This window comes from Psittacula echo (genome assembly GCF_963264785.1).
Source record: "Psittacula echo genome assembly, chromosome: 8".
Lineage (NCBI taxonomy): Eukaryota > Metazoa > Chordata > Aves > Psittaciformes > Psittacidae > Psittacula > Psittacula echo.
The window spans coordinates 24342230-24361411 of record NC_137744.1 but is presented as its reverse complement, the minus strand read 5'-3'; the positions used below and the strand labels follow the sequence as shown (position 1 = coordinate 24361411).

The 19182-nt window shown below is 60.1% G+C and overlaps 1 protein-coding gene across 5 annotated transcripts; it reads left to right on the top strand.

Annotated features, from left to right (window-relative positions):
* The first annotated feature begins 682 nt into the window (after positions 1–682).
* Positions 683–13889, top strand: SLC7A3 (solute carrier family 7 member 3). 5 transcript variants are annotated; one of them, XR_013957583.1, is made up of 12 exons: positions 683–743; positions 7550–7952; positions 8152–8310; positions 8397–8571; positions 8673–8785; positions 9456–9678; positions 9833–9972; positions 10052–10154; positions 10747–10955; positions 11553–11719; positions 11834–12315; positions 13328–13889. XR_013957583.1 is itself a non-coding variant. In XM_080625079.1 (12 exons), the coding sequence occupies exons 2-12, from the start codon at positions 7598–7600 to the stop codon at positions 12165–12167; spliced, it is 1887 nt and encodes a 628-aa protein (XP_080481205.1). In that variant the 5' UTR covers positions 683–743; positions 7550–7597; the 3' UTR covers positions 12168–13889. The 5 variants fall into 5 exon arrangements, 4 of the variants coding, with proteins under 4 accessions (XP_080481205.1, XP_080481207.1, XP_080481206.1 ...); XM_080625079.1 differs by having other exon boundaries at positions 11834–11942; positions 12034–13889; XM_080625081.1 differs by lacking the exon at positions 10747–10955 and having other exon boundaries at positions 11834–11942; positions 12034–13889.
* The last annotated feature ends 5293 nt before the right edge of the window (positions 13890–19182 follow it).

Below are 19182 nucleotides of genomic sequence, written 5' to 3'. Positions count from 1 at the left end.
ACTGGGACAGCGGCAGAGCTGAGGAGTCCCTGCGAGCCCAGGAACACGCCCTGGGCTGTGTTACCCTGTCCCGGCACGGGCCGCCAGCAGCCCGGTGGCTTGGAGCCCTCACCAGGGGTGCTGGTGCCCGCAGGTCGGGACGGCCTGCCCCAGGCGCGAGGCATTTGTAGCTGCTTTGGAGCCTAACGTTTGTGCCTTGTTTGTCCACTGTAGGTGCTGCCCGTGCTGGAGCGCACCGGCAGCCCTCCCGGAGGCTCTCCACAGCGATTCCTGCCGTGGCTTCTCGCTCCCGGCTGCGGCCTCTGGGAAAGGTGGCTTCCCCCAAGCGCTTCCGCGGTAAGAGTGAGCCTGGGCAGGAGCCTGGAGGCTCCGGTGTCACGGGAGGGGGAGCTGCTGCCCTTGGAAGAGCATTCAGGGCAAGGCTGACCCTGAGGAAGGGACAGGAGGGGACAGCGGGTGCTTGGGCTCAGAGGAGGGGCAGCCCCTTTCCCTGGAGGGGCATTCAGCAAAGAGCCTCAGCAAGTCTGGTGCTCTGGCTCATCCACAGGGCAGGAAGCAGGCCGGGGCAGCGTGTGTTGCTGCCAGGGCACTCTCTGAGCAGAGGCTGATGCTCTTTGCTCTTCTTTCCTCCACTCCAGCCACTTCAGGATCGACTACACAGGAGCAGTTGTGCAATAGGACCCAGGAGCTGAGGAAAAACAATGAGAGCAAAGAATGGCTGGTTGGGACCGTCTTGGGAGCAGGTGAGCAGTATTCCATGGTGTGGTCCCATGCAGGAGTAGGGAGCCTGTATATCATCCCCTGTAGAAAGGAGCTCTTCTGGGGCTTACCTGGCTCCCGACTGCCAAAGGCCTACTGAAAACCAAGCATCTTGTGATCACGGCACAGTGAGGAGAGTCTGCATTTGTGCACTGGGCTCTGGTGGATTCTCACCTTGTGTTGGGGTGAGCCTGGGGAAACGTGGGCAGGAGCCCAGAGCTGCTGGGAGTTGGGCTGTGCAGGAGCACTTTCTCCCAGCAACACCCATACAGGCCAGGCCAGCAGCAGCTCTTGTGTTGTGGAGGGGCTTGAAGACATCTGGCTCCCTTGGACCAGTTCTGCCCCTGATCCAGAGCAGCAGCGTGGTTGAAGAGGGGCCGGGAATGGCAGTTTCTAGTGATGATGCTTCTCTCCACAGGTAAGGCTGACCAGACGTGGGTGTATGGGGAGTCCTCTGTTTGTAGGGAGATGCCCCCTGGCCCAACCCCAGGGTGTGAGGATGCAGTCACTGCTGAGCAGGTAAGAGCCAGCTGTGACCTGACACCACAGAGCACCGCTCAGCCGGTGGTTTGGGTCAACTCTGCAGGAGGTGGGAGGTGATGGCGCCTGCGGCTGCCAGTTTCTGGATTGGCACCTGAGCTGTTATAGCCTTTCCCTAGGGTTTGTGCAGGACCCTGTGCATTTGCTGCATGGCTTTGCCCCCTCCCGGCTGCTCAGGGCACTGCAGGCTTCTGTCCAGTTATTTTTTTCAGAGGTTTTTGAAAGATGCAAAACTGTGCCTTGTGGTGTCACTTTTATACCTCCTGATCTGTCCCTAGGATGGGGTGAGCAGAGCCTTGCAGCAAAGTGAGGCTCCAGGGTGTGAAATCTCCTACCTGCAGCATGCGTCTGAGCTTTTGCCAGCAGTTTTGGGGCCCTTTGCTCTCTTGCCAGGTTGGTTCTTGTGGCCCACAGGCACTGGCAGGTGCTCCCTGACAAGTGACCAATGGGCCCTTTGCCAGGTGCTGCTTCTGCACTGAGCACCCCTGGCAGTGGTGGGTGTGAGGCCGGGGTGCCGGTTGTGCTGCGCTGGAGCAGGCCCAGGCTCCTGCAGCAGGGGTGAATGTGGGATGGAGCTCTGCTCTGACACACTGAGGGGGCTGAGCAGGGCCCCCTAAGCCCAGAGATCTGCTGGGGTGTGTGTGCTGCCTGCAGAGGTGCTCCTCCACAGGATGGGCTGTGCTAGAGCTGTGCTGCAGCTCGTTTTGGGGGGTGGCCACCCCTGCATCACACTTTGAATCTGCCCTTGCCAGTCTGCAGGTGATCAGCTGTCTCAGGAGCTGAAGCATGTGAAGAGCGAGCTGGAGCGAGTGAAGGGCGAGCTTGGTACGTGGGGCTGGCTGGTTTGGGGGCTGTGGGACACCCTCAATCCAGATGATACCCCCTGCACTTGTATCTGGAGGCTGGGGCCTGCAGCTCTGTGGGAATAGAATCATGGAATCCCAGACTGGTTTGGATTGGAAGGGGCCTTAAAGCTCCTCCAGTTCCAACCCCTGCCACGGGCAGGGACCCCTTCCACTGGAGCAGCTTGCTCCAAGCCCCTGTGTCCAACCTGGCCTTGAGCACTGCCAGGGATGGGGCAGCCGCAGCTTCTCTGGGCACCCTGGGCCAGCGCTTCAGCACCCTCACAGGGAAGAGCTTCTGCCTAAGAGCTCATCTCAGTCTCCCCTCGGGCAGGTTAAAGCCATTCCCCTTGGCCTGTCCCTACAGGCCCTTGTCCAAAGCCCCTCTCCAGGTTTATTGTAGGCTCCAGAATTCTTGGGGCTGGCTTTCCTGGGGTAGAGCAGGATGCCTGCTGCTGCTGCCAGTGGGTCTGGGTATGGGGTGTTCAGGATGGGCTGGGCACACACCTACTTGCCTCCTGCCTGCAGCTGATAAGACTGCCCAGTGTGAAGCCTATCGCCAGACGATCTGCTCCTTGCAGGCTCGGCTCAGGGCAGCAGGTACGTCCTCTCGCTGGAGTGAGCGCTTGCCCCAAGCGGGCTGCAGGGATGCTCCAGTGATCCCTTGCCAGGGTAACTGAGGGCTGCTTGATGGAAGGGGCACACAGCTCGTGGCCTTCTCTGTGTGGTGGGTGCTCAGTGCTGGGAGCAGCAGAGCTTTGATGCTGCCTTTGCTCCCCAGGAATCTGTCTGGAAGATGCAGAAGTGCAGGAAGGTGGTGACTTCGGGAGAGCCTCACAGCAGCACATGAGAACAGAGCCACGAGAGCTACTTTTTTGCCCACCTGAGCTGTTGGACAGTGATATGTGAAGCTTTCGAACTAATTCGTTTTGCACTCCTTGCATTTAAAATAAAGGTGTCTTTTTGCAGTGAGTGAGGCTTTGCTGTCTCCTGGGGTTGGGCTAGTGCCTTGTGCTGCCCACTGTTCTCCTGGGCAAACAGGGCAGCTCTGTGTCTGGTGGTTCTGGTGGCTGGTTCTCCTCAGCCACACTTGCATGGACGAGGTAGGTGCTGGTAGATGAAGGCACGGCATGGCTCTGGGAAAGCCTTTCTGGACAAACCCAGTGCTTCCATGTGGGATGCTTGGATGTGGTGGTGGCATCCAGGTTTCCAGGCCTTAAAACTACCTTCATGCTGGATGTGCAAAGAGCCAGTGGTGGCTGATGGCACACTGGGCTTCTGCAGCCACTTAGCTGCAATTTATCATTTCTTAGCTGGTGGGTGCGGGGGGGGGGGAAGCAGCTCTTGGGACTCAGTCCCTTACTGTTCCCATCTGCCAGTGCTGGAGGCCCTGCCCTGCTGCCTTCTCTCTGGCAGGTTGATGCAGTCTGCTTGTTGTGCTGCCTCATGTCTGGGTGAGACCCTGGAGACTTGGCTGGAGCTGGCAGCATCCTGAGGGTGGGCCGGGAAGACCAGCCTGCTCCTGCTCCCTGTTACGTCTGGCTAGTGTTGCTGGTTGCCCCAGAATGCAGCCTGGGCCCATTCCAGGGGTGGCTGCACTGGGATGTTCCATCTGCTCTCCAAGACCTGCTCGGTGCTTGGTTGCCAAGGCAAGCAGCTCTGGTGCACTGTAGTGTGTTGTACCCTCCTTTTACATGCATGTTAAAGAGAGCTTGGTGCAGGTACTAAGGGAGGCAGCTAGGAAAGGTGCCTCGCTAGATTTGGTTGTAAACAGAGAGGCACTCATGAGCCAAGTGGCCATCGGTGGTTGGCTTGGTCACAGTGACCACAAAGTGGTTGAGTTTCAAGTAATGGGTAGTAGGAGGAAAACTGCCATCAAAACTTCAACCCTGGGCATGGGGAGAGCAGATGCCGGGCTGCTGAAGGAGCTGATTGAACCCCTGCAAGTATGGGCCCTGGCAACTGGCTTTTGAAGGTATTGGGGAACAGGAATGCTGGTCACTTTTTAAGTGACCGTACAGCCTGGCCTGGAATGCCTCCAGGGATGGGGCATCCACCACCTCTGGGCAGCCTGCGCCAGGGTTTTACCATCCTCACTCTACAAATTTTCTTCCTCACATCCAGCCTCTATCTCCCTCTTTTAGTTTAAACCCATCACCCCTCATCCTGCTGCAACAGCCTCTGCTGAAAAGTCTCTCGCCAACTCTCTCATAGGCCCCTTCCCATTGTCTTGAGATCATTTTGCCGAGCGGAGGCTTTTTGCCTTCCCAGCCCCTGTGTGTGCCCGCTGCCTGCTCTACTGTCACAACCCTTTGCCTCTGGTGCTGCTCCTCGCGGCCTCGGCGGTGGCTCTGGAGCAGAGCCCTGCCCGTGGTGCCGGGCTGGGGCTGGCTGCGGGGGGCTGCTCTCGACCCGCGGCCGCTGGGCTGCAGCAGGAGCAGGTCTCTGGCGGCTGCGGAGAATTGGTGCCAGCTCCCGGCTGCTCCGCCGAGACGCGTTTCCCATCGCTCGGCGCTGCCTGTTGCTCCCGGAGCTGAGGAGGCTGCAGCGGGCCTGGGAGATGGCCGCGACCCCCCCGCTGTGGGGCATGGGGGGGATGGGGCACGGTCCCCCTCCCGGCAGCGGGGCTGGCTCTGCCCTCACGGCACAGCCGCCTCCTCCATGGCTTTCTCCAGGGAGCACGGCAGGTGCTCGTGACAGGCTGAGAGCCGGGCTGGTCCAGTCTGGAGAAGGCTCCTTAAGGGGAGACTGAGATGAGCTCTTAGGCAGAAGCTCTTCCTTGTGAGGGTGCTGAGGCGCTGGCACAGGGTGCCCAGAGAAGCTGTGGCTGCCCCATCCCTGGCAGTGTTCAAGGCCAGGTTGGACACAGGGGCTTGGAGCAAGCTGCTCCAGTGGAAGGGGTCCCTGCTCGTGGAGGAGCTTTAATGTCCAACACAAACCAGTTGGTCATTCTATGATTCTATGCTGCGCCGTGCTGACCCCCGCTCCGGTGCCGTTTATGCCTCGTTTTGTTAAAAGAACAAACATCAGTGACTGGAGGGCGGCCGAGCACGGGGCACCGGTGGGGCTGGGAGGGGACGGGGCTTGTTCCGCTCGCCCAGCCCTTTCCCCGAGGCGGCGGGCGGGTCTGCGGCGAGCCGGGGGCTCGGGGGCATGGCCGAGCGCCGGTGCCTGTTCTTCATGCTCGGCTGGGGCGCTGCGATCCCGAACCCGGCGGGCGGAGCCCGGTCCACGCTCCAACCCCTTCGGCAGCGGCTGCAGTCCCGGGGCGAGCGGAGCGGGACCGCACCGGTACAGGGCGAGCCGCGCCACCGGTGAGTAGCGGCGGGCGCCGCCGGCGGGCCGGGCGCGGCCTGGCGCAACCGGTGCTGCGCTTGCATCAGCCGCCGCCCGCACGTCCTGTACCGGTCCCCATCTCCGAGGCAGCGCTGCGCTCCCGGCGGGATAGAGCGTGGCTGGGAGCTCCTCGGGGCTGGAGATGCCCCCGCGGGTGCTGGGGGGTGGGTCCCGAGGGGGATTGACGGCCCCCGGGTTGCGGAGGGGTGCGGTGAGTACCGGGGTGCGGTGGGTACCGGGATGCCTCGGGATGCAGTGGGTACCGGGATGTCCCGGGGTGCGGTCGGTGCCGGTATGCGGTGGGTACCGGGGTGCGGTGGGTACCGGGATGCGCTGCTTGTCGCCCGACACGTTGCTGCTCTGCCCGCCCGATCCTCTCCCGTCTTCGGTGACAACGTGGCTTCTGCGCGGCTCGGCCAGCTCCCCGGTAGCCACTTGCTTCCCCGACCCCCGCAGCCGCGTGCCCTAGGCTGGCTCCTCTGACGGGTGCTGGGGGTCTGGGTGTTTAACGTGCTCGTTCCAGCGGGCAGCAGGGCCCGCGCGATTCCTGGCTCGGGGCCGTTGGCGCGTTTTTTGCGGAAGGGCTGAGCACGATCCCGCTGCCGGCCCCTCGCCAGCAGCGCGCAGAGATGATTCCTTTCGGGTGTCGGAAATGGTTGGATCTATCCAGCACCGCCGGGGAGGGCAGCAGAGCCCTCTGGGCACTTGGTGTTCCCTTGAAACCTGCCCCAGAGCTGCACATGGGCTGGGACTGCTCCTTGGGCTAGAACTGAATAGAGATTGTGGTGCGTGCCAGCAGAGAAGGTTTCGTAGAATCCCAGACTGGTTTGGGTTAGAAGGAACCTTAAAACTCACTCAGTTCCAACCCCTGCCACGGGCAGGGACCCCTTCCACTGGAGCAGCTTGCTCCAAGCCCCTGTGTCCAACCTGGCCTTGAACACTGCCAGGGATGGGGCAGCCACAGCTTCTCTGGGCACCCTGTGCCAGCGCCTCAGCACCCTCACAGGGAAGAGCTTCTGCCTAAGAGCTCATCTCAGTCTCCCCTCTGGCAGGTTAAAGCCATTCCTCTTGTCCTGTCCCTACAGGCCCTTGTCCAAAGCCCATCTCCAGGTTTCCTGTAGCTCCTTTAGGCACTAGAATCTCTAAGGTCTCCCCAGAGCCTTCTTTGTTTTGCTGGTTATGGAGAAGCCAAGCTGATGGCTGCTACTGCAAACCCCATAATCCCCCTCAGAGGAAAAGGGTCACAAACTTACCCCCTTGTGTACTGATACTGATACACACAGCTTGGTGTCAGTGCAGCCAAGTCCAGCACTAGCTGGAGTGTGTTTTGTTTCCCAGGAGAGAGAGCAGGGGACAGGGAGAAGGTGCTGGTGGTTGGGTGGTACTGGGCACAGGATACCAGCCATGGCTGTGGGCACTGGGAGGCTGCAGCTCATTTCCCCCTGTGCCAGGTGCCTGCTCTGCAGGGTGCTTGTCTCCCAGCAGCTTTTGGGCACAGATGGCTGCTGTGAGCAAAGGGATGTTGCAGAGGAGAGCTGCAGCCTGCGGAGCACGCGAGGGATGTGCTCCGGTGCCTGCGCTGTGTGTGTGGCCACACAGCCCTGCCGAGGGCGTAGCACGGATGCTGGGAGCGAAGGAGGAATGGCCACATCCCAGTGAGTCAGCCAAACCCTCCTCTGGAGGAATGCTGCTCCTCTGTGCCACTGCTGCTGTGTGTGCCCACACGCGGGGCCAGAGGGATGCGCCAGCAGCAAGTCTGGGCTGAGGGATCTCCAGGCAGCCAAATTAGTGGGGAGTTGCTGGGAGACAGTGGGCGAGCCCTGGGATGTGCCCGGGGGCCATGTGGTGGGGCCCACGCAGCGCTTGTGCAATGAGCCTGGTCCCCACCATGGGCTCACCGAGTTCAGCCCTGGCTCACTGAGCATGTGGGATATGCACAGCACCGGTCTCTGCCCCACCAGCGTGGCAGGGCTCAGTGCTGACGGGTCAGCTGAGAGCAGGCACCGCTGCAGTGGGCACAGCGTGGGTCCTGCAGGACACTGAGCTTCACACTCCTATGGTCCCTTCTGCAGGGGCTTTGAGCAGCTGAGCACCACCCATGAGAGGACTTTGAGGGAAAAATGACCAGTGTTGGGAAGAAGCTGATCCGCCGGCGCGTGGTGGATCTGAGCTCCGAGGACACGCGTTTCGCTCGCTGCCTCTCCACGCTGGACCTCATAGCCCTAGGAGTTGGCAGCACACTGGGGGCTGGTGTGTACGTGCTGGCTGGGGAGGTAGCCAAGGATATGGCTGGTCCCTCCATCATCCTCTGCTTTTTGGTGGCTGCTCTCTCATCGGTACTGGCCGGACTTTGCTACGCAGAGTTTGGGGCCCGCGTCCCCAAGACTGGCTCTGCCTACCTCTACAGCTACGTCACCGTTGGCGAGATCTGGGCTTTCACAACTGGCTGGAACCTCATTCTCTCCTACGTGATAGGTGTGGGACTTTGCTGGGTGCTGGCATGTGTGCTTGGGCTCCTTCCAGCACTGCACTGGCAGTGTGGGGGGCTTGTGGGCCAGCATGTGGTGCTGTGGGTGCAGGGTGTGGGGTGGGATCAGTGGGGAGGTGGGTGCTGGGGTGGCTGGTGCTGCTCTGTCCTGGGCTCAGACTGATGCACAGATTTGCCATTGACCAGGTACAGCTAGCGTGGCTCGAGCCTGGAGCGCGGCATTCGACAACATCATTGACAACCACATCTCCAACTTCTTCATGAACAAGACCACACTGCACCTGCCAGGGGTGCTGGCCGAGCGCCCGGACTTCTTTGCCCTGATCCTGATTGGGATGCTCACTGGTGAGTGCACAGGGGCGGCTCTAGGGCACTGCAGGTGGTGGCACAGGGACCCAGCAGCTCCCCGCTCACCCCTTCCATCCCCGCAGCACTGCTCGCCTTTGGCGTCAACGAGTCTGCCATCGTGAACAAAATCTTCACGGTGATGAACCTGGTGGTGCTGGGCTTTGTCATCATTGCTGGCTTCGTGAAGGGAGACATCAAGAACTGGCAGCTCTCAGAGGAGGACTACATCAACCTCTCGTACCTGCAGCCACTGGTCGAGTAAGGAGAGCAACAGTGCTGTGCCAGAATCTGGCACAGGGCTGGCACCGGAGCTGCAGTTCGTGTACCCCATGGCAGCTGCTCTCCTCCCTTCTTTCCAGGAAAACAGACTTTGGCTCCGGCGGGTTTGTCCCCTTTGGGCTGGAAGGGATCCTGACTGGTGCTGCCACTTGTTTCTATGCCTTCGTGGGCTTTGATTGCATCGCCACCACAGGTACTGCCGCGGGCAAGCGCAGCCGGCTGGGGCCCGCAGGGAGGATGCTCCGTGGCGTGGGAAACAGCCTGTCCCGCTGCTCCTGGGAGGCTTCCCTGTCCCCAGCTGGGCCGGCACACAAGGGCTCACAGGAAAACGGGCTCCCCACGGTGCCCGGGGTGGGAGCAGGGCTGCACCCTGCCTGTGCAGACAGCTCCGGGACAGCGGGAGCCTTCCTGCTGCCGAGCCGAGGCCGCGCCAGCGCTGGGAATTGCTGCAGTCTCCGGGTTATTTCCCAGCCCCGTGCAGCATCTTTTGGGACTGAGTGAGCTCAGCAGGCCCCACACTGCCCCGAGGGCTCCGCAGCCCCCCCGTCCTCCCAGGAATCTGCTCCGTGGGTGGCTGGTACAGCCTGTTCTGCCTGAGCCCCTGCCGGTGCCTCCCGCCCCCGGCTGCCCAGCGGCCACCCCTTCCGCTCCTGCGCTGGTCACGGAGCGCCGGCAGGAGCATGGTGCCTCGGGGCTGCTCGCAGTGCACACACACACGGGGGTCTGCGTTCAGACCCCCCCTCTCCGGCAGCCCCTGCCTGCTGCTGGTCAGCCCCACGCTGCTGCGAACGGCCCCGCTGCGGCTCGTCCCCTGGGGCTGTGCTGTGGAGCGGGGACCGATGCTGCCTCTTGTATTCACACAGGGGAGGAAGCCAAGAACCCCCAGCGTTCCATCCCCATTGGCATCATCGTGTCCCTCCTCATCTGCTTCGTGGCTTATTTCGGGGTCTCTGCAGCTCTGACCCTCATGGTGCCCTATTTCCTTCTGAACAAGAAGAGCCCCTTGCCTGAGGCTTTCAAGGCAGTGGGCTGGGAGCCCGCCCGGTACGCAGTTGCTGTTGGCTCGCTCTGTGCCCTCTCTACCAGGTAGGACTGGCTCCATCCCTGGCATGGCACGGGGACCAACAGCATGTGTCCCACTTGGGCTGGAGGTTCTGCTGTCCTGCTCTTGGCACAGAGCTGGTCCCATCCCTGTGGACAGCTCACCTGGCAGCCCCTGAGCCATCTCTTCCCTCGGCAGCTTGTTGGGCTCCATGTTCCCTATGCCTCGTGTGATCTATGCCATGGCGGAGGACGGGCTGCTCTTCAAGTTCCTGTCCAGCATCAACAGCCGCACAAAGACCCCTCTGTCAGCCACCATCACCTCGGGGCTCCTTGCAGGTATGGCTCCCAGCTGCTGCCTCACAATCGACGCCATGGTGCTCTGGAGTTGTGCTCATGCCACACGTCCTCATTGCAGCGGTGATGGCCTTCCTGTTTGACCTGAAGGACCTGGTGGACCTCATGTCGATCGGCACGCTGCTGGCCTACTCGCTGGTGGCGGTGTGTGTGCTCATCCTCCGGTGAGTGCCTCCTCGCCTGTGCTGGTGCATGGGATCCATGTGCCTTGCGTTGAGCCTGGGCTTGTGGCCACAGCTTTCTCCTGGGGGATGCAGCCAAGGGAAGTATCAAGTCCTCAGGATGGAGGCTGCTCACAGGAGGTGGTTGTAGTGAGGTGGGGTTGGTCTCTGCTGCCAAGGAACAAGGGATGGGACAAGAGGAGCCGGCCTCAAGCTGCACCAGGGCAGGTTTAGATGGAGCTGAGGAACAATTCCTGCCCCAGAGGGTGCTCAGGCATTGGCACAGGCTGCCCACGGCAGGGCTGCAGGCACCGTCCCTGCAAGTGTTCACACCCCGTGGAGACGAGGCCTCAGTGCCATGGGTTAGGGGTGGCCTTGGCAGGGCTGGGGTAAGGGTTGGACTGGAGGAGCTTAAAGGGCTGTTCCAATGTGGTTGATTCTAAGATTCTGAGAGCCTACGGCAATGTCTCTGGGCACATCCATGGAGTCACAGGGCTGCTGCCAGAGTAGTACCTAGGGCTGGAGGAGCAGGAGGGGTATGAGGGTGTTGCCCACTGTCCCCCAGGCTCTGCTGCAGCTTGTCCCATCTGCTCAGGTACCAGTCTGGGCAGCTGAACTCCCTGAAGGCTATGGAAATGCTAGAGCAGAATGGGAATGAGGAGAGGGTGATAATGAACCCAACTGTCACCACCACCACCGCCCAGCAGAAGGAGACGTTGTCCCTGGCGACGCTCTTCAACCCTCCCACAGACACCCCCACTGCGCTCTCGGGGCACATCGTCTATGTCTGTGTGTCGCTCATAGGTGAGTGTGCGGGAGCCAGCAGCTGATGTGCTCGTCTGCCAGGGCTGGGACCCCACAGAGCCAGGAGGGGACAGTGAGCATGTCAGGAGGAGGAGAGGGGCTGGGCAGCACTGACTGCCAGCCCCTGGGTGCAGTGCCAGCAGGCACCGGACTCACTGTGCCCTGAGCAGGGTGCCAAGCGCAGGGCATTGCTGGGGTTGGGGGTGCACACAGGCTGATGGAAGACGTGGCTGCTGAGCCAGGCGTGTGCAGGTGGTCCATGTGACTCGCCTGGCCCAAGCTGGCACCCTGTAAGGTGGCCTCAGGTCCCCGAGAGCACTCGGGCTCAGCCGGCGAGGTTTGATCCATCCAACAGTGCTTAATTGTGCAGCCAGGCCTGGCAACACATCAGGGCTGGGTCTGAGCTCAGCCACATGCAGGTTCCCCTCGGCTTGGGCTGGCGTTCCTCTGGCAAAGCCCTTTCCTGAGGCTTTGGGGTGGGTGTAGGAGGCAGCACATGCTGGACCTGACCAGGAGCAGTGGGTGCCTCAGCCCAGCCACTGGTGAGGCTCAGAGTCCCATGTGCTGTGCAGCCCCTGACTGCTCCCTCTCTTGCAGCCACGCTGATCACAGTCATCTGTGTGGTGCTGACCCTCAAGGTGTCGGCACTGAAGGACGGCAGCGTGGGCTGCATTGTGGCCCTGGCACTGCTCATCACGGCCCTGCTCATTCCCACCATCATCATTTGGAGGCAGCCACAGAGCAGCGCGCGGTTGAACTTCAAAGTGAGCACAGTCCTCAGCAGCTCAGCACCCCCATAGGCCCTGGCAGGGTTCGGGCCATTGCAGGGTCTGCCAGGGCTTGCAGCAGTGTCAGGTACAATGTCTTGTCCCTTGCAGGTACCTTTCCTCCCCCTCCTGCCAATTTTCAGCATCTTTGTGAACATCCTGCTGATGGTACAGCTGAGCGCTGGTACTTGGGTACGGTTTGCTGTCTGGATGGCCGTGGGTAGGTGTCCTGCAGTGGGGAGCGTGGTGCCTGCTGGGTCTCCCCTGGGGGGCTGTTACACTTTCACATTTCATTGTGGAAACTCCTGCAGGTTTTATGATTTACTTTGGCTACGGGATCCGAAACAGCGTGGAAGGGAAAACCGCGGAGGAATCCTGTGCCACAGGAGAAAAGCCTCTGCACCAGCCTGGACTGAACTCTGGCCCCAGCACTGCTGCAGTCTGAGGGACCAGGCACCGGCACTCCAAGGACCTCGGCCAGTATTCCCGCTTTGAGATATGGTACATCCATCCCCTCTCCCACGGGAGCAAGTCCCAAGAGCCAGGACCACAGAGCCAGGTCGTGCGCTGTGCATTCCCCTCTCAGAGTACAGGTACCAGAGATGAGCTCCTGGTGGCCCAGGGCTGCTCTCTGCCCTCCCTCAGCCCTGCTGAGGGCAGTGACGATGGTGTAGCTCTGTTTGTGCTGTCTGTCTATGTGGCTATGGTCAACACCTCCTCTCTGTGCTTTCCAAGCGCCAGGCTGCGCAACAAGGCCTGAAGCCACTTGTTCTGGTACTGCCCAGTGCTCGCTGGCAGCATGAGCTCAGCTGGTGAATCCATCTCTTGTGCCATCCCATAGAATCATTGAATCATAGAATCATAGGATGGTTGGGGTTGGAAAGGGCCTTAAGATCATCCAGTTCCAACCCCCTGCCATGGGCAGGGACACCTCACATTAAACTGTGTCACCCAAGGCTCTGTCCGACCTGGCCTTGAACACCAGCCTCCAGTAGACCTGGCCTCCCAAATTGAATCCCATGTTCTAAATACCCAAACCCCTGACTACGGCACCACTGTCCTAACCATTTATTAGCCTGCCAAATCCACCTAGCCTTTCTGAGGTCCTCCCCTGTATCCTGGAGAATTGACGAAAAGACAATCTGAGCTCCAGAGCCCCTAACCACCTCTCCCAGGGCTCTGTAGTCCTTCTTTATGTTCTCTGGGCTACTGCTGTCAATATCACTAGCGCCCACATGAGTGACTAGTGGTGGGTAATAGTCAGTGGGGCTTACTAGAGCAGGCAGCCTCTCTGCAACATCCCTGATCCGTGCTCCAGGTAGGCAACACACCTCCTTGAGATCGGGTCAGGCTGACAGGTGCCTCTATGCCTTTCAGTGTCCCTACCACTATGACCCGCCGCTTTTTCCTGGCAGCACCAGTAGAGATCATCTTTACCAGTGCACCAGGCGGTTGTTTCTGGTGCAAGTGTGTTTCCTTGTTAGCCCCCTGCAGAACTGCAAAGCGGTTCTGGGTGGGAAAGCAGATTGAGGAGGAAGCCCCTCGCTTATAATTGTCCTCTTCTGCCTGTTTTTGTTGGGTATTTTTTGGTTTTTTATTTCGCAGCTTCCTGGGTTAACGGCCTCCTTCTTTCCTGCATGAGCTACAGTAGACGCTTGAGGCCCCTGCACAGGTTGGGCCTGGAGCAAGCAGTCCTGCTTCCTCCCAGCTTCCCTGACATCTTGCACCCTATTGATAGCATCCTGCAGCTCAGCCCCTGCTGCAGGAGGACCTGCACCAGGGAGCACCAAGCGCAGCCCTGCCCATTGGGCACGGTTCCCTCACGAGACCAGTGCAGGCACTCTCTGCACCCCGAGCTGCGCGCTGCAGCCTCCCCTCTCACCGGCTCTGCCTGCTGCCTGCAGTGGCCACCACCGGGGCAGCCGGAGCAGAGCTCCCAGTTGGGGCCCTGGTCATGAGGCGAGTGCTCCCCATCCCGCTCGCTGCCCGTGCAAACTGCTGTGCCGTGCCCTGTTCACCCGCCCCGCTCACCGCGCTCCCTGGGGCGGGATTTCAACCAGTCAGGGCTGGTGCTGTCCATGCTGAGCCCCGTGCTGCCTGGCAGTGCTGCTTGGTGTGAGCATCCAGCTCAGGTGTCTGTGAAGATGTCCACAGTGTAGCCATACCAGTGTCCAACCTCATATGCCTCTGTAGAGCTGGTACTTTAATATTGACTTTTATACCTATTAAACTAAATGTTTTTTTAAGTGCTTGGCTCTGTTGGTCCTGCTGCCTCCTGTGTTAATGCCCTGTCATTGCAAACCCCTGGGCAGGACCTCGCTTGCTGCCAGGCTGGGTGCTGAGCTGGTGCCAGTGCAGAGCGGGGTTTGCGGTGCTGGGTCAGCTCCCTGCCCAGACGCTGTCCCTGGGACAGGGAACCATGCAGCAGTGCTCCAGGCCAGCTCACCTCAGTGCTGCCGGCACCGCTGTGCAAGGACGCCAGCCCACGGGGTGGTCACCACTGTGTCACCAGCTCCCAGGGAAGTGGCGGCAGTGAAGATCTTGGGAATATCCCCTGGAGGCTCCAGCAATGGCAGAGGAATGCCGAGGAAGCGTGCCAGGAGCTGGGCTGCAGCCGTGGGAGATGATAATTCCTCAGTTCTGCTCTGGTCTAAGTCAGCCCTGATGGATTACTTTGCAAACTAAACTAATTCAGGGCACATGGATCGTGCGTGGGTCTGGCAGCTCCCTGTTCTCTGGCAAGGTCACTGCACGGTCAGCCCCGCGCCATCAGCTCTGCCTGTCCCCGAGGCTGGAGCTGAGCCCTGCCCTGCGGCTGTGCCCGCAGCAGAAGGGGCTGTGGCACAGGATGCCCTGCCAGGGGCTCAGGCTGCAGCCCTCGAGGGCGGCGGGCTCCTGGCCCTGGCTCCTGGCAGGCCCTCCAGCTCCCCTGCTCATGCCTGCGCGCAGTGTGCAGCACTGGTCCCGCTGTCCTGCCGGGTGGGTATCTCCTGGCTGGGGCAGCTCATGAGCCCATAATCCCCCTGGAACCCTGCATCCAACTTCAGGTGCTGCTGTGCAAGCCCAGGGGTCAAATGGCCTGTGACAGGGCTGCAGCCCTTGCCCTGGCTTGGCACTGCTGCAGCACCCCATGCGTTTGTGCTTGGGTCCTCGTGCATGTGTGCACACCCATGCCTATGGCCATGTGTGGGTCTGTGCCCCAGGCATACCCACGCCTGGCGCCAGACCATCCCACTGAGCACCAGTCCCAACCTGGGCACCTACTGGGACTGGCAGAGCTCTGAACATGGCCAGGGTGCTGGAAGCCCAGGTCCCACCCCAGCAGTCAAGCAGGGGAGCAGCCCTCCGGCACTGTGCTGGTGCAGTGCAGTGAGTTGGTGCCATCCTGCCATGGGCAGCAGCCCTGTCCACCACCAGGTCCCTGCCTGGGGGGGGCTGCCCCAGCCCCATCCTGGAGGGACCCTGTCCCCCCCTGCCTACTGCATCCACATCCTTCACCAGGCAGCACCTCTGCCTCTGCTGGGCCCCACTGGCGTTATTGTATATGGAACCATAGAATCCCAGACTGGTTTGGGTTGGAGGGGACCATAAAGCTCATCCAGCTCCAACCCTTGCCATGGGCAGGGACCCCTTCCACTGGAGCAGCTTGCTCCAACCCCTGTGTCCAACCTGGCCTTGAGCACTGCCAGGGATGGGGCATCCCAGCATAGCAGCAGGTTGTGAATAGCACCCAGCTGAGCCCGAGCACATTGGCACAAGGGAGCACCCGCTGCCGCTGTGCCAGCCTGTGTGTGGCCTGCAAGGTGCCAATAGCACCAGGGGCTATCCTGTGCTGAGGGGCCAGAAGGGAAGCGTGTTCCAGGTGAAGGTTCTTGGATGCTGGGGCTGCAGGGTGAGTTTTTCCCTCCAGTGCCACTATGGAAGGGGCCATTCCCTGTGCTGAGGCAAGGCAGCAATCAGCAGAGCCTGCTCTCCATCCCTGCACACAGCTGGCTGCGGTTTGCCCATCACCAGGGGAATTTCCACCCAGATCCAGGGCACAGGCTGTGCTCTGCCTGCTGCCCGCCCCTCAGCCTCCTGGAGAAGCCCTGCAGGGAATCAGGCAAGCCTGGAGCTGTTCTCCTGCCTGTGCCTCTACCACTGCTGCCCACTGTGCAGAGCAGGCACGGGCAGGAGCACAGGCAGGGCTGGCACCTGCTCCTGCGCTTTCCTCCTGGCTGTGGTGCCTCTCGGGAGGCTCCCCTGGGAGCCAGGCTTGACTCGTGATCTCCATTTTGCCACCTGCTCTGGTTTACAGGGGAGCTGAAGGGCTGTTGGCAGGAGCTGCATTTGGCCCAAGCCGTAGGCACAATGCTCCCTCTGGGAATTCAAACAGGCTGCTGGTCCACGCTGTACCATGAGGAGTTAAAGAACTGCCTTCTTCCCTGCAGGACCAGGGAGCAGGTACCCTCAGATCCTCCTCCCCACAGGCAACCAGCCAGGGGAGCAGAGCTTCGCAGTGGGATGCATCCATCAGCAGGGCCCAAGCCTCAGGATCCAGTGAATGTCCCCGGGGCAGACGGGGTCCTTGGTGCGACAGAGCAAAGCGCTCAGTGCTCTGTAGTGCTGCACCCTGCCCGCCCAGGGGAGACCCGCGAGATCAAAGCGGTGCTGGGGAGATTCCTATTGCTCCTTACTCACCGTCTCCAGGCAGGTCCCAACCCCTCAGCTCACTGTGACCCAGCTGCTGGCACTAGGCACTGGCAGGAGGCTGCACCCTTGCCACAGCAGATGGCAGCTCCCTCATCTCCCCTTCATGCTCCCCTCGCTTTGCCCCTGCAGGCCTGGCTCCGTGACCTGCTGCCTGCCTCTCCTCCCCTGCCTCCCCAGGGCTGCCACCAGTGGCCCGGGTCCTGCTCCCTGCCCATGCTGCAAACAAGCAGAAGGGCAGGTTCTGTCCCAGCCCGGCCCGGGGCTGACAATGCTGTGGTGACAGTGATGACAATGTGCCTGTGCCCAGCATCTGTGCCCCTCAGGACTCCCAGAGTCCTTCTCGCAGTGTATCCCACCCGCACCCTCCCCACTATGGAGATGAGCAGCATGGAGAGGAGACAGTGGAGGCGGCACAGGCGGTGCAAGAGGAAGGGTCATGGTGCAGCAGGGATGGAGAGGCTGGAGATGCCTCGGGTGCAGTGCATGTGGGTGCCACAGGCTGGGTGAAGGGCCCCAGGTCAGCCAGCATGGACCACAACACCCTTTGGAGCTGTGCAGCCACCCCAGCGCCCCACGTGGAGCCGATGGTGGCTCTGGCAGCAGAGGAGATGGCTGGGAAGAGGACTCTGAGCAAGCTGCTCCAGTGGAAGGTGTCCCTGCCCGTGGCAGAGGTTGGAGCTGGAGGAGCTTTAAGGTCCCTTCCAGCCCAAACCAGGCTGGGGTTCTATGGTTAATTTCCCGGGGTATGACAGTGCCCAGCCACATGAGCTGGTCTGCTGCTTCTGTGGGGTGGAGGACAAGGCAGTCCACCTCATCTACCAAGCACTGTGATGCCAAGCATGGTGGGCCTGGCTCTGGGGTGCAGGGCAAAGGGTGGGATCCTGTATGACACCCGTGGGAGAGGAAGGTGATCAGGATCTTCTGAGGGCACCAGTGGCTGGGGAGCACCATGGCAATCATGCTGCCATTCCTCTAAAGTGTGCTCTTGTTCCTGGATCAGAGTGGATTCTGAAAGGTGCTGAGGCAGCCTCCCCAGTCAGGTGGCTTTGAGTGTGGTGTCCCTGAGAGAAACCGTGGCTGAGGAGCCTGAGGAGAAGCATCATTTCCTGGCCAACCTGCTCCGCTTGATTAATTTCTCTGTCTGGGAGGAATTATGTCTCAGATCACAAGGGATCCAGCAGAAACTCGCTGGAGTCTGATTCCTGATCCCTCAGGAAGCCTGAAGGGTGATTTAAGCTCCTTTGATTGGTGCTGGCGTGAACTCAGCTCATTACAAAAAGAGCATGGCTGCTGGCCAGGGAAATGGGGCCTCTGCTTCCAGCACGCTTTGGAGATGCAGCCATGTGCTTGCTGCTAAGCTGCACCCTGTTTCTCTTGCATCTCATCAGGTCTCAGTCTGTTGGCTTGGCACTGCCCTAGCAATGCGAGGACAAAGGGATTTCTCTCATAATAGGACCTTTGTGTGCTGGTGAAAGGTGGCTGGAAGGCAGCCCTGAAGCCTGAGTCTCCAAGGCACAGAGTGAGCCTCGGCCAGGAGCAGGGCCAGCATCCTTGGGAACCTTCTTGGCAAGGACACCTTTCTGACTGGTGCAGCACAGGCCATGGGGGTAGCTACCAGTGGCAGCACAGGCAGAGAGCTGTGAGCACCTACTGACTTGTGAGCTTTCTCATCTCTCTTTGGTTCCGCCTGGGACTGTCGCAGGAGGAGGAAGGGATCCTGACATTTGCTGTAGCTGTAGTATTTGAGGTGGATTCTTTTCAGCAAATACATGTATTTGAATACAAATCAGCACAAATCTCTTTGCAAAGGTTATGTTGAAAGAGGAACAGTGCACAGATTGCTAGCCCTGGTTTGGGACTTGCTGAAGGAGACACTCTTCCTCCAGACTGAAGTGAATGGAACAGTAAGATCTGTGTAAAGCTGAAATCACAGCATCTCACAAAATCAAGGACAGATGCCTCCTGCAGTCGTAAACCAGCCCAGGCACCTGCCTCAACAGGTTCCTCCATGTTCTGTCAGATACCAGCTGGCCACACCAGGCTCTTCCAGGAGCAAACTGAAGCTTGCCTTACCTTTCCCTACAGCAAACACAACAGATTCCTTTGTCAATCTGAGAGTTTCATGGCTGAGACCTCTCCTCATCTTCCTTACTTTTCCTGTTTCCCTGCTGTTTGCCCAGGCAAGTATTCCCTCTGTAATTCACATTCTCCATAGGGGACCTCGTGCTGATGCTGCTTTGCCAGGCTGGACAGACGACTGCTCGTAGATTTTGCTCTTAAGTCAGTGTCCTGCTCCTTTCACTCCACCACTACCTCAGGAGCAGGCTGCATCACGGGCTCTTCTCAGTGCTGTCATTGCTTCAACCTCCTGACGACCGAACATGCAGCTCCCTCAAAGTCTGTGACAGTTGTATGGGCGCCGCAGCCTGACTGCCAGAACAAACAGGTAGGAGACATTTCAACAACCTAAATGTGAACGCAGTTATCAAGACCTGGGGCTAAGGAGAGTGCTAAACTGAATTGAATTATGTGCCTGGGCTGCGGATGGGTGTGCAACTGTTTCTATTGTCTTGGATGAGATAATGCCTGAAAAATTATGCTTACACGTTACTGGGCAGGGAGCAGCTGCAATTATCTGCATAATACAACCCCAGTTCACAGGCAGGATTTCACTTCCCCACTGGAGTTACCTGCCCAGCTGTTGGCAACAGCTCAGGAAAGTTTTCATCTCCTCTGGTCCGCTGCTTGGGCCCAAAGAATAGAATCTT